We start from the raw sequence: 27,887 nt of genomic DNA, 5'->3' as shown, positions 1-27,887 counted from the left end.
AAAATTGGTGACCGAGAACAGCCTTGTCTTACTCCTCGTCCAATGATACATGGTTCTGTTGTACCATGTATGTCTCTTACCATGGCAGTATGTCCCATATATAGTGAAATAATTTTAAATTGTATTGTTGGCTTAATTTTTTTTTTTTTTAGTTCATAAAACTGATTTTTGAGGATCGTCTTCATTTCTTGTAATATATTCTCATACTCTAGTATTGTTAAATTTAAATTATTAAATGAACATAGTTTATTTTATTTTATTTTTTCTGTAGATGTATCCAGATAGTTTTGGCAATAGAAGAATCCGTTGCTATCAGTGCAATGCAGAACTCTTTCGCAAACATTTATCTCATCATATAACCACCAGATGTCCTGAGATGAAAGTCACTTGTCCGCACTGTAGAAAGATATTTAAAGAGATTCATATTGAGGTAAAAACTTAGAAAAACGTAATCACTGTCTTCTTGCAATATTTGTATCTATGCTAATTAAACATTGAAGAAATGTGTGTTCTTGTGGGTATACTAAAACAGCTACTGTGATATATATTCAGCAAAGATACTGTCTGACCACAGATGTGAGACCCTTTGACACTTCTGTCCATGGAGAAGAAGAAGGCGAATCCATTCTGATAATAGGATAATCAATGTGTTTCGTGGGATGAGAATTTATTATTATATGTCAAAAATTAGCTTTTCTTTTATGAAAGTTCTAGATTTTAAAGTGGTAACTATTTTGTTTGTACAACAGTTGCAAAATTTTACGTATAAAACACATGATTTTGCGTGTTGGTGATGAATTCCTACATCGCCTTATTCCTTTCTCCCCTTCAACATGAATTGACTCTTCTTGGCAATCTGCTAGCCAGGGATCTGGCATTTGTGGTCAGACATTACAGTATCTTAGTTGCAGACAACTAAGTTTTTATTATTCATTTTGCAAAATATTGATAGCATAGTAGTTCTATGCTAACAATATTCATTAATATATCTGCCTGTTCAAATATGCATGTAGGCATGAATGTTTTGTGAATTTCCTTAGATGGGAGGTGAAGTTTTATGCTAGGCCTATTCATTAATATATATCTGCATGTAGGCATGAATGTTTTGTGAATTTCCTTAGATGGGAGATGAATTTCTTTGCCCAGTGTAAGACCACTACAATGCTTATTAGAGACAAGAAGCTTGAAAAAGTTCAGTGGTTGTCCTGAAGAATAGGGTTTCTGAATAATCTATTCTTGAGCTCACTAGCAGTACAAATGCTATTTTTTTATGATAATCCTACCCACGAAAGACTGTTTGCTTTTTGTTGGTGGGATTTACATAAAAAAAGGAATCATCATCATCATCAAATTCCTGCCATGTACTCTCAAGGGGTGTACATGATATGATAGTACTACATGAAAAAAATTACATTATTAATTTCTTATCTATAATTATCTTCCAAATCAGTCTGTTACTTGTCAAGACTCCAACTTTATCAGATCTTATATTTCTATCGTCTAAAGCACTTTGTACCGTATCAATCCACCTATATCTTGGTCTTCCTCTGGGTCGTTTTGCTGCCAACCTGGCAGAGAACACTTGTTTTGCTAATCTTTCTTCGCCCATTCTGTTTAAGTGACCATACCACCTGAGATTAGCTCTGCTAACGCATTCCTGGATGCTGACAATGTTAAGTATTTTCCTAACATCCTCATTTTTAATATGATATTGCCATTGATGCCATCTGTTCACGCCTGTAATCTTTCTCAGGACTCTCATATCTGTGGTCTCTAGTCTTTGGTCAAGTGTTTTACTTCTAACCCAGCTCTCAGATCCATAAGTTAAAACTGGTTTGAACACTGTCTTGTATACAGCTAATTTAGTGTTCCGACTAATTTCTCTCTTATTCCATATGAATTTATTCAGTTGACTTCCCACCATACCAGCTTTGCTGATTCTGTTGTCTATTTCTATATTTAATTTACCATCTTCAGTAAAAATCGTGCCTAAATAGCTGAAATGTTTTACTTGTTCCACAGGTTCTCCATTCACAACACAGTTGACATTTTCAATGATTCTGCCTATTTTCATTGTCTTTGTCTTTTTATTGCTGACCTTCATACCATATCTATTACAACAGCTATTCAATTTAGTCAGAGAATCTTTCAGACTAGTAGCAGATTTATTTAGAAGTATAACATCATCCGCATAAATCAAAGAGCTGACATTAACATCTCCAATTTTGATATCATGTTTAATACCAATTTCCTTCATAATGTGATCCATATAGATAATGTACATCCTTGTCTCACACCAGATTTAACATTAAACCATCTTCCTGTACTTCCTTCAATTCTAACTGCTGACTTACAACTTAAATAAAGATTAAGTGTTGCTTGATATAATGCCCCATTGACACCATATAACTGTAGCGTATTGAATAGCTTCTCTCTTGGCACCTTGTCATATGCCTTTTCCAAATCGACAAAACTTAAATACAGATCTTTGTTATATTCCCATGCTTTCTCGACTATTTGTCGTAAAGTGAAGATCTGATCCTGACAGCCTCTATTTGGCCTGAATCCAGCTTGTTCTTCACCAAGCTTTTCTTCCACAATTCTTCTCAACCGTTTCTCAAGTATACTTGCATAGATCTTGCCAGGAACACTCAGTAGGGAAATACCTCTGTAATTCTCACATGCTGTTTTATTTCCCTTTTTATATATGGGTACTATGAGAGCTCTACTCCAATCATCGGGGTATTCGTCCCTCTGTCCAGGCTTTCTGAACTATGCAGTGCAGCCACTGTAAGAATCTTATACCACCATACTTCAGCATTTCTGGTCGAATATCATCTACTCCTGCTGCCTTTCCACATTTCAAGCCTTTGATGGCTTTTTCTACTTCAAGTATGGATATGTATTCCTGACTGCATGCCTGGTCAGTGTTTTTTACCACTGTGCTGTCATCACTGCTTGTTTCATTTAGCAGTTTTTCAAATTAATTACTCCATACTTCAAGGATATCTTTTTCTTCCATTTTCATGTCACCTTTATCATCTCTAATTCCTTTTACAGCACTATTTCCTCCATTCTTAAGCTTCTTCAACAACCTCCAGAATATTTTGCCACCTTGTTGATATTTATTTTCTATATTCTTGCCAAAGTTCTCCCATTACTTTTGTTTAGCTAGTTTTATACAGTGTTTAGCATTCTTGCATTTGTCTCTATATTCTCTAAGAGCACAAGCTGACTTATTTGACAGGAACTTTTGGTATGCTTTCTTCTTTTCCTTCACTGCCTCTTTAACTTCCTGTGTCCACCATTGAGTTCTGATTTTTTTATCCTTACAGACAACCTCACCACAAGCATCTCTGGCAGAATCAATCAATGTTTTCTTCAGAGTTTGCCACTGAATCTCCAAGGTTTGATTCCTGTTCTCAAACTCTTTCATTTTTTCTTCAATAATCTTTGTGTATTTTAGTCTACAGTTCACATCTGAGAGCTGCTCAACTTTTATTCGCTTTAAAACTTTCTTACATGTTATTCTTTTCAATATGAAATTCAATTTTATCCTGCTCAAGACTAAATAGTGATCACTTCCAATTTCAAATCCTCTGTACACTCTGGTGTCCTGCACCAGGGAGAAAACATCACTATCAACAATAACATAGTCAATGAGACTTTTCTTATTCCTAGCCGCTTCTCTCCATGTGAATTTGTGCACATTTTTATGTTGGAACATGGTGTTAGTAATAACCAGTCCGTGTCCTGAGCAGAAATCCAACAGATATTTGCCATTATTATTAGCTTTGCTCTTTTCTCCAAATTTTCCCAAAATATTTTTGTATGTCTCACAATCATTTCCTACTCTGCTATTTAGTTCCCCAACAAGGTCCAACGTTTCATTTTTCATTGTGTCAGTTGCTTTTTCTAAAGCCTCAAAAAATTCCTCCACTTCTACCTTAGTAGAACCTTCTATGGGACCATAGACACAAATAAGTCTCATTGTCCAGTTCCCCATTCTCATATTTGCCCACATTACTCTACTTGAGACTGACTGCCATTCAAGAAGATTAGCCTCGTATTTTGTGTTGAATACTATGGCTACTCCTTCTTTTCCTTGATTGTCATTGCCTGAATATAACATTCTGTATTTATTGCTCAGAAAGATCTCACCAGTTTTGGTCTTTTTTGTTTCAGTCACCCCTATTATGTCGATCTGGTACTTATCTAATTCCTCAGCTAGCTCCATTTCTTTGCCATTCAGGCTTCTTACGTTGATAGTACCGATCTTTAACTCTGGTGATATTGAGCTGTGGTTTATTTTCAGATTTGTTCCAGTAGCTGACTTTTCGCTGTTCGCCCTTGTTCCCTGGCGAAAACAGTGGGGGCCTTGTTTAACCGGGCGACGCCCCAGCCGGCATGAAATTTTGTCATGTTGTACCATCATTCTATATTTTGGTTTAACCAATAAGAATACAATTTGGTCGGCTAAATCTCAAATTGCCAGCCCATCCTCGTCCGTTCAGTATCCAAGTAGATACCCAACAGGGTGCACCACGAGAAGGTGAGGATTGGACATTAGGTCAGAAGCCCTGGTCGGTTCTCCGCATTCCTTTAAAGGATATGTGGAGGTCTCCTCTCAGTTATACAGCTTTGACCCTTAAGTACGAATCAGCTTTTCTAATTTTGGAGAGATTGATTGTAGTGAGTAATGGTGTGTATGTCATATTGTGCTGTTGCTGTTTATGCATTCTATTTAACTATTTTTTTTGTGTTTCTCACTCAAAAAAGGGTGTTAACATATAGTACTATAGTATACTAATCATTTCTTGTCATGAAAGAGTTTGAGCACACTGAATCTCCAAGGAACCAAACTTTGGAGATTCGGTGGCAAGCCCTGAAGAAAACATTGATTGATTCAGCCATAGAGGCTTGTGGTGAGGTTGTCTGCAAGGATAAAAAAAATCAGAACTCCATGGTGGACATAGGAAGTTAAAGAGGCAGTGAAGGAAAAGAAGAAAGAATATGAAAAGTTCCTGGCAAATAAGTCAGCTTGTACTCTTAAAGAATACAGGGACAAATATAAGAAAGCTAAACACTGTGAAACTAGCTAAACAAAAGTCATGGGAAGACTTTGGTAAGAACATAGAAAATAAATATCAAGAAGGCAGCAAGATATTCTGGAGGTTGTTGAAGAAGCTCAGAAATGGAGGAAAGAGTGCTGTAAAAGGAATTAGAGATGATAAAGGTGACATGAAAACTGGAGAAAAGTATGGAGTAATTACTTCAAAAAATTACTAAATGAAACAATCAGTGACAGCACAGTGGTAAAAAAACACTGACCAGGCATACATTCAGCAATACATATCCATACTTGAAGCAGAAAAAAAAAAAAAAGCTATCAAAAACCTGAAATGTGGAAAGGCAGCTAAAATAATGATATTCCACCATAAATGCTCAAGTATGGAGCATAAAAGTCTTACAGTGACTGCACTGCATAGTTCAAAAGGCCTGGACAGAGGGACGAATTCCAGGGGATTGGAGTGGAGCTCTCTCTACCCATATGTAAAAAGGGAAATAAAACTGAATGTGAGAATTGCAGAGGTATTTCTCTACTGAGTGTTACTGGTAAGATTTATGTAAGTATACTTGAGAAATGGTTAAGAAGAATTTTGGAAGGGACGCTTGGTGAAGAACAAGCTGGATTCAGGTCAAATAGAGGCTGTCAGGATCAGATCTTCACTTTACGACAAATAGTTGAGAAATCATGGGAATATAACAGAGATATGTATTTTAGTTTTGTAGATCTGGAAAAGGCATATGACAAGGTGCCAAGAGAGAAGCTATTTAATACGCTACAGTTATATGGTGTCAATGGAGCATTGTATCAAGCAATACTTAGTGTTTATTTGAGTTGTAAGTCAGCAGTTAGAATTGAAGAAAGTACAGGAAGATCAATATTATCATCATCATGAACCATGGTCTCACTGCCCGTTGGTGTCTGATGCCTCCTTCACTATCTTCTTCCACCTTTCTTTGTCCAGTTCACAGTGTCACCATTTCTGTACACCCATTCCACACCAGTCTTTTATATCGTCCATCCATTCTCTGTATGGTCTATCTCTTCTGTTTAAACCATCCAAAATACCAAACATAAATGTCTTTATCTTCCGGTCCTCGCTCATTCTACAGATATGTCCAAATAATTGCAGCTTTCATTTTATAATCTTCTGCATTAGATATAAGCTTCCGATAGAGCTCTTCATTTGTGATTTTCTGTACCCATCCTATTCTTAGAATCTTCTTGTAACAAGTTCTTTCAAATGACAAAATTCTATTTTTTGATTCCTTGTTGATTACACACGTTTCAGATCCATACAGTACACTGCTAGAGATGCATCTTTCCAATACTTTTGGTTTTGTTTGCAGGCTGATTACTTTACTTTTTCCAGATGTTATCCATGGTTTCAGATTTGTTCTTCCCTTTGCAATGCTGATCTTTATTTCTTTTTTACAGTCCAAATCATATGTCATTTTACTTCCCAAATATGTGAATTATTCTACATTTTCAATATCAATTCCATCGACTTGTATCTTTTGTTTCATGTTCTTCTCACCAAATACCATTGTCTTTGTTTTTTCCAAGTTCATAACAAGTCCAAATCTCTTCCCTTCCTCATTTAACAGTTTCAGTGTGTTTTGTAGTTCTCTTCCGTCTTCTTCAATAATAACAATGTCATCTGCACATCTCAGATTGTTAATTCTCATTCCGTGTACTGATATTCCTTTTGCATCTTCCTTCGGTTTGTCCATTGTTCTTTCTAAATGTGCAATGAAAATGTTTGGTGATATTGAGTCCCCCCGTCTAGTACCTCTGCTTGTTCTAAACCATTTCCCCAAATCATCACCTATTCTAACTGCTGCAACTGCATTTCGATAAACATCTTTTAATATAGCTATTAGTTTTTTTATCAATTCCATAGGATTCCAGAACTGCTAAATGTCACTTTCTGGTCAATACTGTCAAATGCTTTCTGAAAATCAACAAAGCAAGTTTATATGTTTTTGTTTTTCTCTCCTAGCTTTCTTTGCCATTAAGCTCATTGTCAAAATCTGTTGAATTGTAGTTCTATCTTTCCTAAAGCATGCTTGCTTGTCTGCAAGGTATGCTTCCAATTGTGTTCTCAATCTTTCTGTCAATATCATCATCGTCACTTTACCAAGGTCACTTGTCAAGGCAGTTGTTTTATAATTTTTACATTCTAGCTTATTTCCTTTTTTGTATATAATGTCACTAATATTGATTTCACCCACTCCTCTGGCATTTTCCCTTCTTTGCATACTGTATTACATAGTTGATGCATTTCTGTAACCATACTTTCACCACCATATTTAATCATTTCTCCAGTGATGTTATCGTTACCAGGACTCTTGTTGTGTTTTAGCCATCCTATTGCTTTTTCTACCTCTCGTCTTAAAATGTCCATATCATGCTCATTACTTGGTGGTGATATCTGCTTCAAATCTTCAGTCAGTTTCCCAACGCTATCTAATTTTAGTTTTTCTTCATATAACTCGCCACAGTATATTGTCCACCGCTGTATTTTTTCTTTATTCATCAATACTTTGCTTTTTTCATCTTTAATTATGGCCTGTTTTGCTTCCCACTTTCTATTATTTTTTCTGATCATTTTGTATACCTTGCTTGTTTTATGCTCTCCATACTACTGTTCTACATTGTTGCATTGGGCTTCTAACGATTTCATCTTATCCATTCTGACTGCTTTTTTCACCTCATTACTCTTTCTTCTATATTGTTCCTTTATTTATTCTGATGTTGTTACGACCCTACTTTACTTTTGGGTGTTTATATACTGTCTATTCTTATTACTTCCTTGTTAAACTTATCTCTTGTTTCTGCATATAATTTTCTAGTTTTTAGACACACTACACTTATTCCGTTCTTTCTTTAAATCTCCCCCTTTACAATAAGCAGTCCTATTGGTCTCTCTATAGTTTAACCACTTGTAGGTTACCTAGTGTCTAATGTCTAAGACTTTGTCCTTGTGTGGGACGTGACCATTTACACATCATTCTAAAAGAGTCCATCCGTTCAGTATTAACAAAATTTATATTATAACTGCGCCAGTCAATACTGAAGATAGATGTGACTCTTACCCAGGATGGCTCTCTCAGAATGATACACAATGATTAAACTACACAAAACTAATGTTCAGTACTCTAAATTCTTGCACGCAGTCATGGCTCTTTTGCTTAGTCCTACACGTGGGTTCTTCCCCCTAAGTTCGTCAATAATTTTATGAGCGGCTGTTTGAATTCATATATTAACAACAGGACAGGCAGGTACTAAGAAACATGTTTAATAAAATAGAGAAATTCATACAAGTAAGCTATAATGCTAATTAAACTGAATAATTCTGAAATAGGATCCTTGATTCAATACTATTATACAAAGCATATAATTAAACCTGCATAGACCACCATTATAAATATCTTAACATTATCCAATTAACATCTAATACACCTTGTACATTCATGTGGTCATTGGTTATATCATTCTACATATTTACTATTAACTCCTGCAGAATAAACATGGCCTTGTTAGGCAGATAATTCTCGAACAAAAGGGCCTGGGCCAAGTTGCAGATAGTTCTTAAAGTTCCATAGAATTAGTCCACTTCACTAACTTTCTTAGGGAAACAAACTCTTTCTTAACTGGAAATCACAATACAAAAGTCTACTTTACTGTCTCTGTGGCTTCACTGAACTTTATCATAGCCAGAATACAGAACACTGGTGTCAACAGAATAACACTTTATAATACCATATATTATTATTATTATTATTAAGAGAGACCTCCAGGGAGTCAGAGACTTATCGAGGGAGGCCACATACTACACACCTGCTATCATACTTTTTCTTGAATTCATTCACACTGCTTGCACTCACAACATCAAATGGCAATCCATTCCAATCACGTACCACCCTCTGAGAGAAAAATCTAGCTCTCACACCCTTCTTGGCAGCCTTCATTCTCAGCTTCCAAGGATGCCCTCTCGTCCTTTCCCCACCCTCCATAAATTGAAAAATTCCATCAATTGAAATCCTATATTACCCTTTCAGAAGTTTGTAAGTCTCAATCATATCACTCCTCTTACTCCTGTTTGCTACTGTCTGCTGTCTACAAATTCTCAATTTATCTTCATAATCAGTATTCCACAATCCTAATATCATTTTTAACACTCTCCTTTGTACTCTCTCCAATATATCAGAATCACAATGGAAACCAGGAGATCAGACCTGCACACAATAGTCCAAGTGAGGTCTTATCAAGGCCTTGTAAAGAGGCAAAATAACATCCTTATCTTTACATGTGAACATTCTTTCAGCATGGCAATTATCTTTTGAATTGTATTTGCAATCTTTGTTACATGGCACCCTGAACTTCAACTTCCTATCTATTAACACTCCAAGATCCCTAGCTTCATCAGTTTCTTCTAGGCCTAATCCCACCAATATAATATGACATTGAATATCTAATCATGCCGAAGTGAATGACTTTACATTTACTGTCATTGAACTGATACCTGTTTTCCCATGACCACAATTCCAGCCTATTCAAATCATTCTGCAAAGACTGCATATCAGCAGCATTCCTGATTACCCTACCTATCTTTGTATCATCAGCAAATAGCTGTATGTCGCTTGTCAAATCCTTCCCAATATCATTAATGTACAGATTGAATAATACTCGACTAAGCACTGATCCTTGTGGTACACTGTTCTATCGTCGTCTATGGTTATATCGATGATTCTATAAGATTTAATATAGTTGTTTACTTAATCTATCCTTCTTACCTAAAACCTTACTCAATCAAGTCCTGTCATTTGCGCCAATTGTTATCGTTCGATCTTCTTCTTTATATATTTCTATCGTTATTATTGCCTTTACAACTGTTCTCTACACTCTCCCATACAGTTATTTCCTTTCTGGCTTCTATAATAATTTTCCAACAAGTTAAATAAATCAGCTATCACTCTCCTTTTCTTAAATAAACTATGATTCTGGCCATTCCCAAATTTTGTCACATGTAATCCTTTCATTCATTAGGGCTTTCTCTATGTATAGGACAAGGCCCTAAGATTTTGTCCTCTGAGACAGTCCGCCTGTTAAATATTGACGAATTTATTTTTTGCTGTGCCAGCCAATACAGAGGATAGATAAGATTCTTATCCAAGGTGGCTATCTCAGAATGATGCACAGTAATAAAATCTCAAACACTAATCTAACTATTCTCACTTCTCTTAGTTTTACATGCAGTCGTGGCTTGAAAGATCAAACTATATTCATATGTCCCTCCCGCTAGGTTCGGAAGTAATTTTACGAGTGGCTATTTGAATTCATAAAATCGGCTGGATTCAGGCAAATGATATAAAACATATTATTAAAGCTTAAGAGATATACATGAAGAATATAAGGTACATGATTAACTTAATCACCTTCCTAGCAATTTCTGATATCAATACTAACACTATAATACATTAATCACTCTAGGGTCACTAATCATATCTCACAACACATCTAAGTTATTTCACATACAGATCCCTTCTAGGGAGACCTTCTTCAAACAGAGACGGGTTACTGCCAAATGGGATAATCACTAAAGTTCTCTACAACTTGTCCATTCACAAATTAACCTATAAAGTCTCCCATATCTTTAATTGGAAATCAGATACTTTAACATTCTACGTTACCATCCCATGGAATGACCTTCTGTTCTGTCCTCAGCCTTGCCTGGACATCAAGGCACCGTTGTGGGTTACCGTTCTTCGGGTCACTTATGATAGCAGCACGATCAGGTTCTCTGGGACGATAAGGCGGTATGCCGCTCTGGTCTCTCTCTTTGGAACTTCATAAACACATCTGTATCGTTGATCACACAATACAGCTTAGCTAATCTGTTATGAAGAGATAGCTAGCCTTACTTCGCGAACCTCGATAAGCCTATCACGACTTCTACGGCCGACCCGTAATCATCCCATTGGCAGAGACGGAGAGCCAACGTCCAAGAGCGCAGGAACCAGGAACCAAAAGGGAAAAAGCCTCGTGTGGAGGGAGCTTGACCCTTATATTTTCCCTCTCTTTCTCGGAGATTCTCGCGCTTAGCTACGTTGTTTACCGCATGGCATTCATTCACTTGCGCGTGGCGTTCTTCCGAGAAAGCATTCTAGCTTTGCTTTCCTAATAAATTCTCCTTCCCTTAGGCCATACGTTGTACTGGATGGCTAAAGTTTGACCTTTGGACTATAGTTTACACTCAACTTGCTTTCACACAATACATAGAATGGGATACTCTAATTAAATAATAACCTTAAATAAATTCCTTTGTTTGACTCTGTACCAAACGGGTTAAGTCTCACATTTCTTAAACTAAACACTTCTTCAGTTTTGCTTTAAATTATAATGTATATTTCAATTTCTATGCCAAAACACAACATTTTTCTGCCTACAATTAAAGGTAGTTGTTCCTGAATAAATTAAATTTTAATTTTCAATTTCTGACTATTCAGGACACAACAACAACACCTTGCCGACTCAGATTCACCTTATACCACTTTTTGATATCTGTCAGTCAGCCATCCTCTTATCCATGCTAATATTGTATAACCCAAATCCATTTTCTCCAATTTATCATCATCATCATCATCATCATCATACGTATCAAGGATTTAGGCCTAGTATGGCGTGTTCCGGCCTTAGAAGTCATCGTTGAATCATTTAAGAAGACATCCTGGTTTTCTTTTTCCTAATGGCTTGTACTTTAAGGCTTGTTTTGGTAATCTTTCTGTTTTCATTCTTTGAATGTGTTCCATCCATTTATGTTTATATTTTTTAATTTTTTCTATTACTGGTTCTTGGTTTAATTCTTTCATAATATCTCCGTTTCTTTTGTGATCAAATAGGGTATACTTTGCAGTTTTTCTCATAAACTTCATTTCTGCTGTTGTTAATCTTTGTTTGTCCTTTTGTTTTATTGTCCAGATTTCGCTTCCATACATTAAGACCGGTAAGGCTAATTGTATTGTATACTTTTAGCCTGGTTTGTTTTTGAATTTTTGAAATATAGAGTTAATTACACCTGTTATTTTTAAATATTTTGCAATTTTTACGTTTATATCTTTTTCATTTTCATATGTGATCATACATCCTAGGTAGTTAAATGAATTCACCTGTTCTAAGATCTTGTTATCTATTACTATTTTAGTTCTTGCTGGATCTTGTCCTTTAAAGGCCATAGTTTTTGATTTTTCCGTTGATATTATCATACCATAATCTTTGGATATCTCATTTAGATTTAAAATAGCTTTCTGTAAGTTATCTTCAGAATTTGTAATTATTATTTGGTCGTCTGCAAAGAGGAGAGTGTTTAAGTTAACTGTAGGTGAAAGTTTAATTCCTTGATGTAAATTTTTACTCCATTTTATTATTATTTCATTTAAGTAGATATTAAAAAGAGTTGCAGAGAGGGGACATCCCTGTCGGACCCCTTGGTTTATCTCTCTTGTATATGATAGCTCGTGATTTAATCTTATTTGTATTTGATTATTTTCATATATACTTGTGATAGGTTTTAGGATATTATTTGGTATTTGTCTTTCTTTTAATATGTTAAATAATATGTTTCTTTTAACTTTGTCAAATGCTTTTTCAAAGTCAATAAATGCAATATGTGTTTCTAAATTATATTCTCTTCTTTTCTCTATTATTAATTTTAGGCAAAAAGCTTGGTCCATGATCGTCCTTTTCTAAATCCATTTTGTACCTCTAGAATAAAGTTTTCGGAATATTTCATTAGTTTGTTATTTAAGATTCTGCTATATATTTTGTAACAGGAATTTAGTATACTGATATCTCTATAGTTTTTAGGGTCATCTCTATTACCTTTCTTAAAGATAGGAATCGCAGTTGCTTTTTTCCATTCTATTGGGGGGGGGATACCAGTTGAGTAAATTTTATTAAAAAATAATAAGAGTCTTTCTTTGAATCTTGTTCCTGCTTATTTATATAGTTCTGAACCTAGCTTATCTTCTCCAGGTGATTTTCCTTTTCTTGTTTCTTTCAGGCTGATTTCTAATTCTTGTTCAGTTATTTCCTTTTCATTTTTGTTAATTGTTTGCCAATTGTCTTTTTTAAAATATTTGTCTGTCCACAGTTCTGTGTAGTAATTTAGAAATTCTTCTAATTTCAATTCAGTATTTAATTTTATGTTTTCTTTGGTATTTGCATTTAGGTGTTTCAAAATCTTATATACATTGGGTCTTATTTTATATAAATCATGTTCTAAATTAGAAACAAATTTATTCCATGATTCTCTGTCTTTTTCTGACTTCTCTTTTAGCTAGGGCTCTTATTCTTTTATATTCTATTTCATCTTCTAATCTTTTACTGCTTAACCATTTGTGATAGGCTTCTTTTTTCTTTTTGATTATTTCTTTGATTGTATCATCCCAGATCTTCAGTTTTTTTCTTTTATTGAATTTTTTGGTCTTTCCGAAGCTTTCATTTGCTGCTGCATTTAGTATCGTTTTTATATTAAGCCATTCTATTTCTATTTCTTCATTTTGTTTTTTTTTATCTAGATATTGGTTAATTCTTTGTTCATATAGCCATTGTACATTTGTGTCATTCAATAGTCTAGTTTTATAAACAAATGTTTCAATTTTTCTTTCTGTTCTTGTTACTTGTAGCCATTTAGGTGGTAATCTTAATTTTATTTTAACAAGGAAGTGGTCACTGCTTATTTCATATCCTCTGTGAACTCTAACATCTAGTGAAAATTTTGATGTCTTTTCATTTAATATGAAGTAATCTAATATTGATTTCCATCCTCTTGCTGCCCAAGTATATTTATGTATGTCTTTATGTTTATAGAAGGAATTCATTATTTTTAGGTTATTATAAACTACAAAGTCAATCAATTTTTTACCATTTCTGTTTAGAGTGTGTTCTCCATGTATTCCTATATTATTATTAATTTTCGTGTTTCCAATTCTTGCATTTAAGTCTCCTGCTAAAATTATGTAATCATTTTTATTTATTTTATTATATATGTTTTGTTATTTTATTATAAAAATCAATATTATCTGTTCTCTTCCTTCTTCTGGGGCATATAAACCAATTATTGTTAAATAGCCTCTATCTATTTTTATTCTAGCTTCTATTATTCTTTCATTCCATAATTTATAATGTTTTAACTGTTTTGAAAGGGAGTTATGAATCCAAATCATGACTCCTGCTTGTGCTCTTTGGTCTCTGTCGACTGCACTGTATATCACATTAAAATTTTCAGTTCTCATAGTTCCTTTTAATTTCTTTTTTGTTTCAGTGATTACTGCTATTTTAAAATTTCTTTCATTTAATAACTGGTCTAATTCTATTTATTTATATGTTATTCCTCTTACATTCCAGTTTGCTATGTGTATTATATTTTGTCATTTCCATTTTCGTTTTCCCTTTTCCATTCCAGGGTCGTTTTTATGCAACAGTCTACTATTCTGTATTCTGTCAAAAGCCTTATCAAAATCCAAAAGTATCATGGTGTATCCATTCCCCTTGTCTAGTTCAATGATAACATTGTTATACTCACAGCCCTCACAATACTCACAACTTTCACAACAAGTATTATTGTAATAATACTCACAACAGCAGTCAATCTGTTGGAACTAAAACTTTGATCATAGTGAACTTTTTGTATAATATAAAGCTATTATATAAGCAGTTTCTCCAGTTTTAAGTCTATATTTAAGTCTTTCTCTCCAATTCACGTAGGGGCATCTGCTGTTAAGGGAAAATCTTCTTATGAGTACTGGCCATTTCATTCTTCCTCTTATTCTCTGCTTTTCTTTCCATATTTTTTGCTTGCTTTCTGAGTCTTGTTTTTTACACTCCTACCTTCCAGAACACTATCACTGGAATCAAATACTCTGCTGCTGTATTTACCTTGTAGTGCAACCTGAGAATATTCAGAAATGTGGACTGGTAGTTTTCCATTTTTTTTTTGGCCCCTGCTTCAACAAGATGCAGTCGGAATGGTGTTGTAGTGAGTCTCCTTTCCTGTGGTCCACTGACAGGACCGAAAGCTTGCTGCAGTACTGATAAAGCATTTAGGGTAACTGGTGTTCCACTTCCAAGTGCATTTATTACTTGCTGGATTGTAAATGTCTTGTGGTGGATTGGGATTTTTTCTGGCACAAAATATAAAGTCCATTGGTGCATGAATTCCTCTATTAAATCATTCATAAGGCTACAACCAAGTACGTATACTATAGATACATCATCTGATATGATAAATAAGAAACAGAAAATATCTGGTATGTATATAAATATACTGTTGTTTCTCATTATCTATGCAACAAGTGAAAGGTCAATAGGAAAAATGCCCTCCTTTATTCACAAAGGTTATAAAGAATGGCTGCATCCCTGAACTAATTTAAAAAAAAATAAACCTACATTCTGTTGATATTGTAGTCGACATGTCATCAACACTCAGAAAAATATGGCAAGCAACCTCATTGGGGAAATACAATTTATGGTAACATCCCATAAAACATTCATCTATTCTAGTGGAGTGATATCAAATAGGATAGACTATTTAGACTTACATGTTGATTTGAAGTTGTTATGAGGTTTAATGGATTTAACCATTCCTATATTTTTCCTGCTTATTGTCATATGCAATTTTGTATGTGTTTTTTCAATTTTAATATTCTTTCCCTGATGATGATGATGTCTCAGTGACTGAGATGAAATATAGGATTGATTAAACATGTATTTAGTTATTTATACATGCTGTATTTATTCCCTTAAACCTTGAATCTGAATGTGATGTCCTGGTGAAGTGATATGTTCTGAGCTTAAAGATCAATAAGTGACAGGTATTAAGCCCATTCTGATATGTAGGGTTCTGACACCCGTAAATCCCCTAACATCTATGAAAGTGGACATTGATGATTTCGATTTATTGATAAATAGGTATCAACTGTTAGGTTCTATATCTCTAATCCACTCCAATTCTTTAAATTTCAGAAATACATCATCATCAATTTTTTGATATGTACCTGGTTTTTCAGGCTACTGTTACAGCACTATGTGATTAATTTTGTATCAACAATTTTCCTCAAAGTTACTGTATTATGTCAGCACTCTAGTACTGTTGTATCTAACATTTCATTCTTATTTCTGACTGAATCAATCCACCTTAACACGTTCACTGCCAACTATGAGTATACTCGTATGATGCTTACTGCCGGCAACGAGATTACTGTACTGACCTTGAAGAAGTGAAAATGCTTGGCTTGTGGAGCTAGCATCAAAACTGTGTATTCTCATAGATGGTATATGCTCTGCACAAGCCAACTATGAGTATACTCGTATAAAGCTGACTGCCAGCAACGAGATTACCGTACTGACCTTGAAGAAGTGAAATTGCTTGGCGTACGGGAACAGACTGTGCCGAAGTAGCGTGGCAGCGAACGTGTTAACCAGTCCTATGTTTTTTCTGCCTATTGTTTTATGCAATTTTGCATGTGTTTTTTTTCTATCCTATTTGATATTCTCTGGGTATTTTTGTTGCCATCTTGGCATCAAACACCTGTTTTTGCTAACAGTTTCTCTCAAAGTCTGTTAAAGTGTTGTCATCCTTGTGGATACTTCATTGTGCACAACTCAAATTGACTTCCCTTCTCCAGTTTCACTGATCAAGGAGGTAGGAATGCTGAGGTGTTTGTCATTAGCAATGACATATCACAGATCATCAATCTCCCTACCAGAATACCTTACAACCTCCTCCAATTTGCCAGTATACATTTGATCTTTTCCTAACAATCTCCCCTTTCAAGTATACTGCGGATGTTATTTCTCTTGGTAGCTCAGATCACAACCTCATATAAGTATCTTGCCATTGAGCAACTGTCACCCATCAGTTCTCATTCTTGTGTCCTTGGGCACTATAAGCATGTCAAATGGTGACCACCTTCATCACTTCTGTTCATCCTTCCGTTTTTTGAATACTGCTTCAATTCTGATCCAAACACCTTCTCAGACCAATTAACAGAAATCATTCTCACAGGAATGAAGGCTTTCATCCCTTATTCCACTCCAAATTCACAGCCACCTTGGTTCTCAAAAAAAAAAAAAAAAAAAGTGCCGATGCGGTAAAAGAAAAAACCTCTGTATACCATGAATGGCTCAAGACCAAAGCTCCAGATGCTCACCTCACTTATACTACAGCTCACAACAGTCGTAAAAGAATCATCAAGTCCAAATTAGACTTTGAAAGGGCCAAATGCTGCAAACTCACCTCCTGCCCAAATGGCAGTCACCTTCTCTCTGGTCCTGTGTGAAAGCCATGGGACACAACTTTTGCCTACCCAGGTTTCCGCCATTCACACCTGGATGGTACTGTAGTCACCTCACCTAAAGACAAGGTTCACTTACTGGCAGCACTCTTCTCTTTCAATTCCTGCATTGATGACCTGGGTCCACTCCACCAAGAACTGCTGTCTCCATATCACCCATAGTCTTATGCCAGAAAGAAATCTGGAGAATCCTTAATAAACTGAACATAAACAGGGCATGTGGTTCTTATGTTATCCCACCTATTGTGTTAAAACATGTACCCAAGAACTAACACCTATCCTGTATGGCCTCTTCAATCTATCCTGTTCAACTGGCATTTGCCCTACGACATGGAAACATACTCACATCCAGCCCATTCCAAAGATTTGATAAAAGTCAACGAATGAGGCTACCATCCAATTGCTTTCACTTCTGTTCTCTCTAAAATTATGGAGAAGATTATCAGCAACCAACTTTTCAACCACCTAGAGACTTCCAACTAATCAGGAAATGTTGGAGTTAATAGGTCAGTCCAAGAAGGTAAATCTTATCCTGTTTGGATATCTAGCTGATCTCCTAGCTTACACCATCCTCCTCTGGATTCAATCCATGGAAATATTTGGAGAAACTCATGTGGTTGTCCCCAACATTTCAAAGGCATTTGAATGGGTTAAGGGGCCTACTTAACAAACTGCAATCCTGTGATCTGCCTTCCACACTGCAACTGGATCACCAGCTCTCTCCCTGGTCACATGCTTCCCTAGCTGAATTAATTGGATGTTTTTTTCAGTTTGCCACCAAGACTACGGCATTTGGTTCTTGGTGAACTTTTCATTTTTATTTCAATTATGTTCGTAAAGTTGAGTCTACAGTTCACCTGTAAAAGCTGCTCAGCTTTAATTGTTTTTATATACAATTCTTTTCAGTGCGATATTAATTTTTATCATCTTTCAAGTAATTGATAGTCACTTCTAATTTAAAATATTTTGTACACTCTTGTATCCTGAACCAGCATGAAGATATCACTATCAACAATAATATAGTCAATGAGGCTTTTGTTATTTTTTATTTATTTTTTATAACGTAACACCTCCAGGGAGTCCAAAGACTCATCGAGGGAGGGCGCGTATGTACAACTCCCCATCAACTACACCAACACCATCTACCGCCACCACTTGCATCTTCTCTGCACGTGAGAAATATGTCCAGAAATGCCTCAGAAATGAATTTGTCCCCAAACTACTTGTTGTGGTTCTACTGTCTGTGCCCAATATGGTAGCAAAGAGAATGATAATAAATCACACACTGTCAAACAACCTAAATACATTGAACTGAAAGGGATCCCATCCAGAAAACATGGCAAGGGTGCAATATAAAGAAAAATCTTTAGGCACCTTCACAGAAAAAATTGATACTTCTGAATCCACTGAATCTAATGTAAACATAAGAATTTACTCTGACATATCAGGTGATGTAGTAAACATTTTTACAGAAGATGTGATGGACACTGGCCTCCCACATTTCCCAAAAATCAAATGTCAAACACAAGCCAGAGAAAGATATTCCTCAACTACTGAGAATAGGATAAGTATACAAAACCAAAGGAATAGTGAAATGGTTGAAGATTCCACAAAAATATGAGAATATCAAGGTTTTGCAGAAATATAAATGAAGCTATTTAAAATCCAGTGAGGACCCCTCCCCCCACCTTAAGGTATTTTACTGTTATTTGTAAGGACAGAACTGGAGATAGATCAGTTCATGGAGGAGTTGCTATCCTTCTGGGCAACCATACCCTTTTCAGTATGTCTTAACTTAACAATGCTCTGGAAGCTATAGCTATCTGCCTCTCAGTGGGATTTATTATTACATGTTCCATTTATTTACCAACCAAGTTCCAATTTGATCGCACACAATACTTTGTGAGGTAGTGTCAACCAAAACAGGTGAAGATGTATTGTTGAGCATATGCCTGATGATAACTACCTCCTCTTCTTAAAAATAGACACAATACCAGCCTGCTCATATTCTGCAGTAGGTCTTACAGTATGCCCCATTACCATTCTTCCACTGTTTGTAAGATGTTGAAGAACACATGCAGGAAATCACTTTCCTGTTCTTTCTATTGTATCATCATAGGAATCCTGTTTTCTTTGAATACCCATGCAGAAATTGACCGGGCTGACTGGAATACCTTTTCACATCTTGCAAAATTTGATTTGAGATAATCGAGGTGGTGTCTGTGAATAAACTACTATAAACTAGTGCTCCCGCATTTTATTGCTATTGCAAGAGTTTCCCATTCAAATTAAACATCAAACGGAAATCTTAACAGCGGGTACTAAGGAGCAGAAAACTCCAGCAAAACCTGTAAGTACTTTTAGTACATTAAACCAGTTATATTTCGATCTAAAAATTGGCCACATGCAAGTGCCGCTATGCCAACCGTGCGAAGCAAAGATGGCGGCAACAAAAGCCAACGACGAACAAGTACCCCATGTCTCGCTAGCGTAGCACTGTTGATTGCCGACAAACCCACAAAGTGCTGCAGCTGCAAAATTGATATCAGTGATAAAAAAAAGAGTATAATGTGCGAATTCTGTTGCCACTGGATACACACTTCCTGCTCAAAAATGGACGAATTGGTGCACAAGATATATATATATTGAACTTAACCAGCCCTATTTCTGATATGTGCCTTCTGTCTGTAAAACAGCTCCCGAACTTAGGCAAACAAATTGAAAACCTCAAACAGCACATCAGTGCTATGAATAAAACTCTTTCCTCCAAAATACGAGCATTAGAAACCAAGCTCGAATCAACGGACGATCAACGCTGCAACGCAAGTTCCCCCTTCCCTGCGAATGAACTCTGTGAAATAATCGCATCAACGGTGCACAACTCGATGGAGGCCAAAAACAAAGAATTCAACGTGTCATTTTGAACTTTCCAAAAGAAAATGGAAAGCACTGAAAGAAGACATCATCAAATTAGCAGAAGAATGCGACATTGATCCTAAAAATATCATCAGGTGCCATCGTTTCAGACCCATAAACAAAAGAAAGGACATAACGAACTTTCCACGCCTCGTAAAAGTGACTTGCGACTTGCCGACAAGCACATCAAATCTAATAACAATGATCAACAAGAAGTTCAAAGACACTTGTCTGCAATCGTGCATACGTGCTTGACCAGATTTATCATTTGCATAAAGAGAACAAGGATGCCAGCTTCGAAGACAACTTGCAGAACAACGTCAAAATGATGACCATAATTGGACCATCAACTACAGACAAGCTAAATTGGTGCAAAAATCAAGTGATACCACTAGCAGCCACCATAGTGACCAGTATACAGGCACTGCATAGGAAATGTGCACGACCCTTGCGGACAAACATATGACCCACAAAACCCTACAAATCCACTTCACCAACATTTGTGACCTAAACTCCAAAAATAGTATTCACTCCTGCAGTCTACCAAACCCCACCTACTCTTTCTGGCAGAAACTGAAATCTCACCTCCCTTCAGCACTATTCACCTCAATCTTCCAAACTACACACTCTTTATATCTCCTTTCGACCCAAGGGTGGCATTGTGCATACATCTGCTCTGACATACCTTGCCAGAGAGCACCCAACCTGGAATTGCCCAACTTCATTCTCAATTCATATACTGTCTCTATCGCTCCCCTATTTCAACCAACCACTCTGAGCTCTTCAATTTCCTCTCCTTAAAAATTGACTTTCTTCAGTCCCATTTTCCCAACAGCGAAATCATTATCCTAGGAGATTTTAATGTCCACAACACGAACTGACTTTCCTCCTCCAGCTATACAGATCTTGCAGGCAGAGATGCTGAAACATTCGCCATCACTAATGACCTTACACAACTAGTTCAGATGCCAACCAGAATACCCGATAACCCAAACCACTCTCCAAATACCCTAGACCTCTTCCTGACCAATGACCCTTCCAAATACACAGTGAATGTAGAGAGTGCTATGCAATTCCGGCCACAGCCTAGTGCTCATCTCCTCCCCCATGCAACAACGCTTACACAGCCACTTGTAATACAAGTGGCTGTGTAAGCGTTGTTGCATGGGGATGTTGTTGTAAGCTGTGTAATACACTCCCATACAAAAGTAGCTTGGTATTATAACAGTGCCAAGTGGGACACCTCTGCAACTTCTATGCCTCATTACCATGGTTAGACTATTGCTTCTGATCTTCCAACCCAAACACATGCACTAAACTCATAAGCAAAGTAATCCTCACTGGCATGGAATCATACGTTCCCCACAGTACTCTGACCTGCCATTCCCTAACTAAATCCTGGTTTTCCAAAAGATGCACCAAGGCTGTACAAATGAGAAACCAAACATGCCATTATTACTGGCTCAAATCAAGAACCCCCATCCTCCTTTAGACCTTATACCCAAACCTGAAATAAATGCTTCCAAAACAGAGAGCAAAAAGCAGGAAATTAGCAGCCTGTCCAAATGGCAGCCAAGCCTTTTGGTCCCTCGCCAAAGCAATCGGTCGTAACTTCTGCCCAGCACTATTCTCACTTCTATCATACCCAGATGGCTCCATTGCATCGTCACCTACAGATAAGGCCAATCTCCTAGCCTCACACTTTGCTTCCAATGCATGCATAATTGACAATGGCAAATGTCCCCAACTATTCCAAATCCCCAACACACAATGCCCACTATATCCTTTTGCCAGAAAGAGATCAGAAAAATACTGTCCAAATAAGACACAAAAAAACCCCTCTGCTCCGATGGTATTCCTCCAATTGTCCTGAAGGTTTGCATACCAGAACTGCCTCCTGTCCTATGTCAGTTATATATACTGTCTTACTCCACTGGTATTTATCGCATAGCCTGAAAATTGGCCTATATTCAACCCATTCCCAAGAACGGCGACAAGTCACTGCCGTCCAACTACTGCTCCATCTCGTTCACCTCAGTCCTGTCTAAAGTAATGCAAAAAATCATCAATTTCTAACTCCTACACCACCTTGAAGCTAAATGTCTAATAAATGACTGTCAATATGGATTCCATCACTACCGATCAACAGGAGATCTGTTCACATATGTCACCCATCTGTGGACAAATGCCATTGAGAAGTTTGGCGAATCTCAAGTGGTTGGACTTGATATCTCCAAGGCATTTGACCAGGTTTGGCACAAGGGCTTACTAAGCAAGCTGTCATCGTTTGTTATATCTGAAGACCTCTGTAGTTGGATTGCCAGCTTTCTGTATGGATGCACACTATGTGTGGTGGTGAATGGCTCCTTATCCTCTCACCATTCAACTAATGCCGTGGTTCCTCAAGGTTCTTTCCTCTCACCCAACCCTCTTCCTACTACATATCAATGACCTACTTCAGCTTACCTGCAACAAATACACAGTTTTGCAGATGACAGCGCATTGTATTCCTCTATTTCTTTTGATAAACCTTACTCCATACAACTCACCTCAACCCTTAGAACAGCAACCACCACTGCCCTCAATTCAGACCTCCAATGGGGCTCAGATAACTTAGCCAGTTTCAGTGCAAATAAAACCCAGTACTGTCTCATTTCTCATAAAAAAAGAATCATTTTCTCCCAGTATTATTTTTGACAACACCCAAATTTCCAGACAATCTGCGATTTCTCTTCTTGGAATTACCCTGACATCAAGCCTCTCCTATCATAAACATATAACAGCCATTATATCCTCAGCTTCTAAAACATTAGGATTTCTCTTTCGCTCAAGACGTTACTTCACCCCTGAATAGGTGTTAACCTTATACAAATCAGAAATCTGCCGAACCATCGAATACTGCTCCCACATATGGGATGGGGCCCCCAAAAGCTCCATCAAAATGCTCGACTCAATACAGAGGGCAGCAATCAGACTTATTAATGACCCATCTCTTGGCAACTCACTCCTCCTATTTTTGCACAGACGATCGGTCTCTGCACTATGTGTTTTCTACAAATATTTCCATGAAAAATGTTCATCCGAAATAGCATCAGTAATTCCCCCACTTAGTACTAAGCTCATTGGAACACGTGCAGCTGCTGCTCAACATCCTTACACAATGCACCTTGAAAACCACAAAACAAGTTTCTTCTCATCCTCCTTTATCCCTGCAACTGCTATACTATGGAACAGTCTTCTCCTTGATGTGTTCCCTAAAGAATACAATATACAGTCATACAAATCCAATGTGAACAAGTACCTTCTTTATGAACCCATACGTTTTCAACCCATACATGGTACTAATGTACTATAGGTTGATCTACCAACCTCTCGTGTATGGGCTCAACATAAAAAACAAACAAACAAAAAACTCAGTGATGCTCATAACAGATTGTATTGCCCAGTCAGCAACAACTGCAATTCTAAAAGCATCATTTCAGTTTCCACTCTGTCCAAAACAATGGCTATCCCCCCACTCCTTCTCCTCTTTCCAAGTGCCAAGCACCCAAAAAAAAAGATTAGGATAGAGCATGAGGTATTAGAGAGTCACGAGAGGATGCATTGTGTGTATTGTGTTGTTATTACTGCTACCAAAAGCGAAGTCATTTTTTTCATGTTTTACTTAATAATATTAGGTTAACTTGTAGTTTTTGTTTTATATGGTTGTGTGTGATTGACTGAGTTGTTTAGTTTCTAAGTGAACATTGCTTTTTTTTGTTTAAGTATGATATTGTTGGTGAAGAGGAGGTGGTACTGGGGGTATCACATGAACTGAATGAGAATTTATCAGTATATAGACTGATGGGATATTAGCACAGATGCTAGAGTGCTCAGCTGAAGATAGTTATAGTAAGTTTTTCCACTTGGTTACAAATTAACTTAACATACACTTGAATAAAAGATTAAAACAAGAATGTAATTTCTTGGGAAGTTTAATTTAATTTGTAACCTAGTGGAAAAACTTTCTACAACTATCTCTAATCCATAGTATTTCAGTAATCTCAGTCAGAGATACTTTAATATGGATATTATTTCTGGGAAAACTCCCATGTTGCTCCTCTTAACAAACTATTATATTTACAGCTATTTGCCTGCTTCTGTTTAGGAGTGCCCCAGTTTAAATGCCATTGGCTCTTTTCTCATGGATTCTTAGATATATATTTATTGTAGATGTATATTTATCAATAAATATATGTTGCATAGAGGACAAGAAATTTGCACATACCTTTTTCTGGGTGTTGTGGCTCTTCTTCTTTCGCGTTGTCCAAACTACAGTGTGTGTGGTGGATGGGGGGGGGGGGTTGGCAATTGGGAGAATTGAAATAACAAATGGAAAAAACCCGGGTTTTTTGAATAACATATATATATACATATATATTATAAAGGATGGGTGGAGCATTTTTTATATATTTATATGAGATGGGAAAGGGTGAAAGGGGTTGAAAACAGCAACTGATTTTTTTGAGGGGGGGGGGGGGTTGACAGGGTGTGGTCCGTTTCGACTATTCTTGGTTGTTGTCTGAACACATGGAGGAAGTGGATGATATAGCATCCACTTCCTCCATGTGTTCAGACGACGTGGAAGTGGATGCTATCTCATAACACACAGAAGTAGCAAATTATAGCCCAATTAGTATCTCTGGAGTGGTGGTTCAAGTATTGTAAAAGTTGGTTAAAAGTAAAATTCAAGAATGGGTGGATAGGAATATGCTGTAATAGGGGGCTGCATGCAGGACCGGCCCTCTCTATAAAGGGGCCCGGGTGCAAGAAACCTTTTGAGGCCATAAAATATTTTTCGAAGGTAAAATTTAAAGGATTCGAAATAAATGTATTGTAAAACCTCTTACCTGCAAATGATTTTGGTACAGTAAAACAAAAAAACACATTCGAAATATAACAGGTTAACATAACGTTTACTGAACACAAAACAAAAGTATTAAATAATTAAAATAAATAAATATTTAACACAAACAAAAGTAACCTGGCTCACCAACTAGCACACAAAAACTATTTACAATTAATTATTGTTTAAAGTACTAAAAAAATAAACTAGTTTACTATTTAGGGACCTAGTTTTACTAACATGCGTGTTGTTTAATATGTATTTATTTAAATATGCGATTTTTTTTTTTTTTTGCTATGTCATTAATCATTTCCGAAAAATTATAATTTTTGGAAATTTCCTTTTCGATGCTTAATATCATCATCATACGTATTAAGGATTTAGGCCTAGTATGGCCTGTTCCGGCCTTAGAAGTCATCGTTGAATCGTTTAAGAGGACGTCCTGGTTTTCTTTTTCCTAATGGCTTGTACTTTAAGGCTTGTTTTGGTAATCTTTCTGTTTTCATTCTTTGAATGTATTCCATCCATCTATGTTTATATTTTTTAATTTTTTCAATTACTGGTTCTTGGTTTAATTCTTTCATAATATCTTCGTTTCTTTTATGATCAAATAGGGTATACTTTGCAGTTTTTCTCATAAACTTCATTTCTGCTGTTGTTAATCTTTGTTTGTCTTTTTGTTTTATTGTCCAGATTTCGCTTCCATACATTAAGACCGGTAGGGCTAATGTATTGTATACTTTTAGCCTGGTTTGTTTTTGAACTAGGTTTGGTTTAAATATAGAGTTAATTACTCCTGTTATTTTTAAATATTTTGTAATTTTTATGTTTATATCTTTTTCATTTTCATAAGTGATCATACATCCTAGGTAGTTAAATGAATTCACCTGTTCTAAGATCTTGTTATCTAATACTATTTTAGTTCTTGCTGGATCTTGTCCTTTAAAGGCCATAGTTTTTGATTTTTCCGTTGATATTATCATACCATAATCTTTGGATATCTCATTTAGATTTAAAATAGCTTTCTGTAAGTTATCTTCAGAATTTGTAATTATTATTTGGTCGTCTGCAAAGAGGAGAGTGTTTAAGTTAACTGTAGGTGAAAGTTTAATTCCTTGATGTAAATTTTTACTCCATTTTATTATTATTTCATTTAAGTAGATATTAAAAAGAGTTGCTGAGAGGGACATCCCTGTCGAACCCCTTGGTTTATCTCTCTTGTATATGATAGCTCATGATTTAATCTTATTTGTATTTGATTATTTTCATATATACTTGTGACAGCTTTTAGGATATTATTTGGTATTTGTCTTTCTTTTAATATGTTAAATAATATGTTTCTTTTAACTTTGTCAAATGCTTTTTCAAAGTCAATAAATGCAATACGTGTTTCTAAATTATATTCTCTTCTTTTCTCTATTATTAATTTTAGGCAGAAGGCTGGGTCTATACATGATCGTCCTTTTCTAAATCCATTTTGTACCTCTAGAATAAAGTTTTCGGAATATTTCATTAGTTTGTTATTTAAGATTCTGCTGTATATTTTGTAACATGAATTTAGTATACTGATGCCTCTATAGTTTTTAGGGTCATCTCTATTACCTTTCTTAAAGATAGGAATCACAATTGCTTTTTTCCATTCTATTGGGGGGGGGGATACCAGTTGAGTAAATTTTATTAAAAAATAATAAGAGTCTTTCTTTGAATCTTGTTCCTGCGTATTTATATAGTTCTGAACCTAGCTTATCTTTTTCAGGTGATTTTCTGTTTCTTGTTTCTTTCAGGCTGATTTCTAATTCTTCTTCAGTTATTTCCTTTTCATTTTCGTTAATTGTTTGCCAGTTGTCTTTTTTAAAATATTTGTCTGTCCACAGTTCTGTGTAGTAATTTAGAAATTCTTCTAATTTCAATTTAGTGTTTAATTTTATGTTTTCTTTGGTATTTGCATTTAGGTGTTTCAAAATCTTATATACATTGGGTCTTATTTTATATAAATCATGTTCTAAATTTGAAACAAATTTATTCTGTGATTCTTTATGTCTTTTTCTGACTTCTCTTTTAGCTATGGCTCTTATTCTTTTATATTCTATTGCTTAATATAGCAAGTGCATTTAAGCGTTCTTCACTCATACTTGACCGAAGATAATTCTTTATCAATTTTAATTTGCTGAAAGAACGCTCTGCACTTGCTATAGTAACTGGTAACGTAAAGAAAACTTTTAATACAGTTAGCACTTTTGGAAATAGTTCATTATAATAATTATTTAATATATATTGCAATGTCTTGCGTGTTATTTACATTTTTTTGGTCCAAGATCAATTCTCGTAACAAATCAATTTCCTGGATTAAGTCTTCATTTACATCTTTACTATAATATTTTACAAAATCCCTTGAGTGGTTTTCTAGTTCATTTTTTTCTAATGTTTTTATATCAGTGATTAATTTAAAATAAAAAATAACATTGGATGTATTTTTAAATCTTTCATCTATTTGTACAATAACAGTATCAATCACAATGTTGAAAAAGTGACATCTAAATTCCTCTACTGGGTTTAGTAAAACTTCATCTTCTGCTAGATTAGAAAATAATCTTTTTCTTTTTTGAATTCTTTTTTCAGGGAAGTCTTCGGAAATATTCAAGTTTCGTGCTATCATTTT

General features: G+C 35.7%; 1 protein-coding gene across 2 annotated transcripts in view; it reads left to right on the top strand.

Annotated features, from left to right (window-relative positions):
* Positions 1–27,887, top strand: part of LOC150106122 (uncharacterized) — a 273,819-nt gene that overhangs the window by 122,607 nt on the left and 123,325 nt on the right. For both annotated transcript variants that reach the window (XM_090394494.1, XM_090394493.1), the window contains one exon: positions 272–430. In XM_090394494.1, coding sequence (XP_090250620.1) covers positions 272–430 — 159 coding nt within the window. The remainder of the gene's footprint in view (positions 1–271; positions 431–27,887) is intronic.

Source organism: Typopeltis vanoorti, chromosome 6 (genome assembly GCF_054136105.1).
Source record: "Typopeltis vanoorti isolate ZY-2024b chromosome 6, IOZ_Tvanoo_1.0, whole genome shotgun sequence".
Lineage (NCBI taxonomy): Eukaryota > Metazoa > Arthropoda > Arachnida > Uropygi > Thelyphonidae > Typopeltis > Typopeltis vanoorti.
Note: the sequence above shows the minus strand (reverse complement) of the source record. Positions and strands in the feature narration are given on the sequence as shown.